General features: G+C 45.5%; 1 protein-coding gene across 3 annotated transcripts; it reads right to left on the reverse strand.

Annotated features, from left to right (window-relative positions):
- Positions 1–331: 331 nt before the first annotated feature.
- On the reverse strand, positions 332–4,912 carry TMEM177 (transmembrane protein 177). 3 transcript variants are annotated; one of them, XM_035536935.2, is made up of 3 exons: positions 4,839–4,912; positions 1,947–2,053; positions 332–1,472 (listed from the first exon to the last, which is right to left on the reverse strand). In XM_035536935.2, exon 3 carries the CDS (start codon positions 1,456–1,458, stop codon positions 523–525), a length of 936 nt encoding a protein of 311 aa, XP_035392828.1. In that variant the 5' UTR covers positions 1,459–1,472; positions 1,947–2,053; positions 4,839–4,912; the 3' UTR covers positions 332–522. The 3 variants fall into 3 exon arrangements, with proteins under 3 accessions (XP_035392828.1, XP_050567703.1, XP_050567704.1); XM_050711746.1 differs by having other exon boundaries at positions 1,992–2,053; positions 4,839–4,911; XM_050711747.1 differs by lacking the exon at positions 4,839–4,912 and adding an exon at positions 3,987–4,004.
- Between the last annotated feature and the right edge of the window lie 287 nt (positions 4,913–5,199).

Consider the following 5,199-nt stretch of genomic DNA (forward strand, 5'->3'; position numbering starts at 1 on the left):
GTGATTGCAGCGTATGCAGCATAAGAACTTACACAGAACAAAAGCACTGTGTTTTGGTATTTACTTAACAGTACAATATAGACTGAGCAGTCTTCTAAACATCTTTGGGTTGTACCACAGGAAGAATGGCAAAACTGCACTGAAAAAAAACACCCTGTTTAAATGACAATGCTCCCCAAACTCTCTGTTGGACTTTACCCTTTCCGTTTTCCAGCCTGGAACTGGCAGGAAGTCAGAGCAGAGCAGAGCAGAGCAGCAGAACTTCCAGATCAGCATCTGAGAAGTTCCCTTCCTCAGTGGTCTTGTGATTTAAGATGCACACAGAACAGAGCACTTTTGAAGCAAGTCTTTAATATTTTAAGAGAGAATTCTTTATTCACAGAATGTGCAATAACTCTTTCTGAACTATATGCAAAAATAAACCCCAAAATTCTAATGAAGATACAGAGGAAAAAAAAGGCAGCACAGCAGTGTTCCAAGAGAATACATAATTCACAAGTTTAAAATTCAAGCACTCCCTTCCTATGCCTGAAGCTCTCTTAAAATATTAACAATCAAATCTCTTCGGTAAGTGTACGGGGTATACTTTATTCTGAACCAGTGCCTTGGGAAAAGGTTACCACTTGGGGCATACATTTTCATCCCTTCTTTGCCCATCAGAGCACGAAGAATTCTGTTGCGGGACAAGATTTTATCATAGAATTCCACCCCACCTCTGGCATAGTCTTTGGAAACAGTAGCTGCATTTCTGTCAGCCTTGCAGTCTAGGTAATAGGTCACAGCATCATAACAAACGTAGTAGAAGATTAGTCCAGCGGCGGCAACTGTGAGGTTACAGATGCTGCGAAGTATCGTGGGGCCAGTAGATAAACCCAGAGCTATCTTTATACCTACCCCACAGAGACACGTACCAGCTAAACAAACTGGAGCCACAACTGCCCTTGCTAAAGGGCTGCTGTTCTGCAAATACACAACCTCTCTGGCAATTGCAAACTTCTGTGCTTCAAGTGAAAATGTCAGAGCTTCCTTCAAAGCAACACCTTCGTTGCTCTCCCAGTCTACCTCTTTGCCATTGATCACAACAACGTGGTTGACTATTCCTTTTTTGTCCTCAGCTGTGCCATCAAAATTAGGAGGTATGCCCACCAAAGAACCCGCAGGCAGCCAGGGGATTCCAGCACTGACTGGGTGGAAGCCAGAAGCTGCGAAAGCTCGATAGGAGTCAGTGGACTTCACATCAGTATCTTGAAGGACATCCTGAAAGACACCACTGAGCCTCTGTGAAAGCTCAGCTGGCTGCCCATCTGACCAACACTCATGCAACAGTTTGAACGTCTGCTCAGGAAACACATGATAGGAAAGGTTAGCGCCAAACAGTCCCACGCAAGAAGTAGCCAACAAAGTGATCTTGCGCTTCTTTACCCACACCGATGCCTTCCGCAGGAATTGCACTCCCATAGTCAACTCCTAACCTGTTCGTAACACAAAATCAGGAATTAAAGCGTGCATAAATGTGTTTCTCATCTATGCAGCATTTTAAAAACAAAACAACATGAGAAACAGCAGAGTACAATAACCAATGAAATAGTAGTTTACATTAACAAAACACAAAATACTTCTACAGAGAAAGTGATACTCACTAATTCTGGGGCCTCTGAACAACACAGGATAACTGATACAAACAATTAACTTCTCCATCTCCTCCAGTAAATCAATTTATTGCCGTAAAGCCAATAATAAAGCCACCATATGACCTCCTCCCCCCAGCAATCAATACACATTCTCTATTTACCCAACACACATATCTACTCCTTGCCTTCACAGCCCTATCACTGCAGTCCACTACAGCAACAGACTGTAGATATTAAGGCCAGAAAGCGCCAATAATTAATCTCTAACCTCCTCGATAGTACATAGTAATTTTACTTAGTTGCCTCAACACTAACCTTGGTAACTTGAGCTTGGCTACAACATCCAAAACGGGATCATACCTTCATTTGAAAATTTCGGGAGACGGAATATGCCTTCGGATTTCTTTCTAATGGATAATCCACTTCAATGTGAAAAGAAAAATAAAGAACAGTATGAGTTTCCTCTAGTTTTTCCAGATTTCAACTACCTGGCTATGGTTCTAGCTTACTCAGCAAACAGCTGTTTCCAAAAAGAACATGCTTTTAATGGCAACTTTTAATTTTTTTTTCTCTAAAATAATTTGTCTGACAAATAATTCATGCAATCCAGAGCATAAACTAGAACAGAAACTGTTTCAGGGTAGATGACTACGCTGTGACTCTTTAAATAAGCAGATAAATATAAGAACTTTCAAACGTGCTAAATCCTTCAGCTCAAGAGTCCTGCTTCCCTTTGGGAGTATCAGTTCCTTTCATGGACCGAGCCACATGATGTGTTCTGCCCAGGAAAGCTCCAATCTCTTAAAAAATCCCAGAGGCTACAGAATTCTTTCCTAAAATGACGCTATGATAAAGATATAAAAGCTAATCAGACAGTTAAGTCCCAGAGACATCAGTGATAATTGGGTGCCCCTGTTTCCATTTGCATCTCGCAATGCCTCTTCTCTCAGAGCTTTACCACACGAGCTGCGGAGAATCCTGCTGCAGCTATTTAAGACATGACTATTTCCAGCTGTCGTTACAGGAAGCCAAGGTGGCAGAAGGAAACTGTGCTTTGATACAGCCACCAAGGTCTTAGCGTAGAGCACCATCAAAGGTGGGCTTCAGCTATGCCGCTGAGCTTTGTACTGCAGCATTTGAAACACGGGCATTTGCTCTTTTCTTCCACTCGGGCTGAACAATAACTTCCCACAGAGGGTGGAGTGGACAACTGGGGGCAGTAACATCATAAACCAGCACTGCATGATACGCCAGGATACACCAGTCAGGATCAACAGCAAATGAATATTAACCACAGGGAAACAAAAAGGTGGTGCTTTAATGATATGTTATTACTACTCCTTCCTATGAAGCTCTTTCAAACTATAAATTCACCAGGGGAAGAATAACCTTGTTTAATGTTTATACTGCACTGAACACATACCGAGTGCTTTAATAAAAACAATGGTGCATGTAAGTATACAATAATTTAATTTGTATTTCTTAGTATAATAACTAGTGGTATTCCAACACTGCTGAAGAGCGGTGGTGGTGATTTGTTAGACAAAGTTATTTAAGAAAAACATGCTAAAGCAACGAAAGCTTGGGTGAAACATAATTTCAGGAGTTAACATCCCTGATAGTGGAGCTATAAGACAGAAAATGTTAATAAACCCAAACGACCTCTTGGGAGTTAATGACCTCTCGGCAAATCTAGACTGGTAGTCGAGATCTGATTGAAAAGGTCATGCCATTTACAACGAGGGGGCAACACTTCAAAGGGTGTGATTATATGAAGCCTCGCACTTGACCCACATATGAAGCTGAGCCAAGGACTTCCCAAGTTTCTCACACTCGCATAAGAGCAAGCTCTCTTTCAGGCTGCCTAACAGACCTTTGTAAGATCAGAAACAGAGCAAGGAAAAAATTACTCCCTCAGCTCATGTACAGTACGGGAAAGGCCAGACCACACTGAAAAATAGCATAGTGTCCATTCTTGTATGATTAAATGGTGCTTGCCGAGCACATGGGATGCTCAATACCACACGGTCAGCGACTCGCATGCCCCGAGGAACACCTGGACAGCTGGGTGAACCGCAGGAAAGCGGGCCAGGAAGTGCTGTGTTTATCTGCACACTTCTCCTGAACAGCCACAACAACGGGATGCACCTCCACGGCACAAGGCATGAACACCTGCTTTCCTGCACAACTAGGTTTCTTCCTGCTTCGATCGGAAAAATTCCAACACTTGCGACAGTTGTTAAGCCCTTTTTAATTACACTTTGTGCAGGTATGGTTTCAAATCTTTGTGAACAGCCCCCTTGCAGCCCATGCTTTAATTTTGACTGGATTAAATCCTATGGTCCTGCCACCAACCTAAAGCAGGAATGAGCTGGAAACGCCACCAGCCTATTCATTTCTCGTGATGGCCAATTCTCCTGAAAATAAAAGAAAAAATGTCCTCAAAACCTATCAGCCCTTGTGCTTTCAAATCTTCCCCAAGGTTCACTACAGATTTTTCTGTTCATGCAAATAAATCACACTGCAGGCCCAGTTGCGTATGGCACTTTCATCCATAAACTTTCCTCAACTTACTTGTAAGGAAGGCAACCAGAAATGACAAGGCAATTTATACGGACCATAGCCTGTAAATTCCTATCCATTTAGTTAGTTCTGGTAAAGTCACATCAGAATTTGTATGCTGGCCTCCCCCAAGGGCTGAAATACTATTTAGCACGCTGTGGTTTTATGGGCACTCATTCAAGCAAATTCACTGGAGCCTGTGAGACTTTTAGTTGCAAAAGTTCAAAATGTGGGCTAGCCACGCAGCTTTTGTCCTTGCGTTTGGATGGAGGTTTTATTTTATTTTATTCTTGTAATTTTATGGAGAAGGGGGAAAAGCCCAACTTAAAACATGGTCAGGAAATAGAGTGAAACCTCGACCTGCCTTTAGGGCTCAGGATTTCAAGGCTCCCTTACAAAAAATAATTAAAAAATAAAAGGGGGGTTGGGGGGGGGGGGCGCTAAAAGAAGGCTTTACGAAATAGTATTGAGGGGTGGCCGATGCCTTGCATCCCAGCCCAAAGTCGGGCCCCGACCCATGGCGCGGCCGGGGCCGGGGCCGTCCTGCCCCCCGCCCGCCCCCGCAGAGTCCCGGGGACAGCCTCCCCACCCCGAGGGGCAGCGAGGGGGCGGCCTCGCCTCCCCCAGCCCGCCGCCCGCACCTACCGGGGCTCCGCGCCGCGGCCGAGGCGGGGCTCCCCGGGCAGCGGCCGCCCCGTTGCCGTCAAGAGGGCGGAAGGGGAAGGGAAGGGAAGGGGCGGGCCGCGGCGCCATGGCGGCCGGGCTCCTCTTCAGGGACCCTGGGTGGCCGGGGTTGTGGTTTTCGCGGAGCGTTCCGCAGCTCGAACGCCCCTCTTCCCACCGGGAGCGGGTCTCCAAAAAGCGCAGCCGTGCTTAAAATGGCACCCCGAGGCGCAGCACAGCAGCCTGACTGCATCGCTTGTTTGGTCCCACACGCAGCTCTCCAGCCAGCGCTGGTTTGCTCCTAGGCAGTATTTTGGGCTTGTTGCACTCACAAAGCTCGTGG

The sequence above is a fragment of the Cygnus atratus genome, chromosome 6 (genome assembly GCF_013377495.2).
Source record: "Cygnus atratus isolate AKBS03 ecotype Queensland, Australia chromosome 6, CAtr_DNAZoo_HiC_assembly, whole genome shotgun sequence".
Classification (NCBI taxonomy): Eukaryota; Metazoa; Chordata; class Aves; order Anseriformes; family Anatidae; genus Cygnus; species Cygnus atratus.

Bases quoted from the DNA above. Each gene is read 5' to 3' on its own strand.
- TMEM177 (XM_035536935.2), bottom strand. From the start codon at position 1,458: ATGGGAGTGCAATTCCTGCGGAAGGCATCGGTGTGGGTAAAGAAGCGC.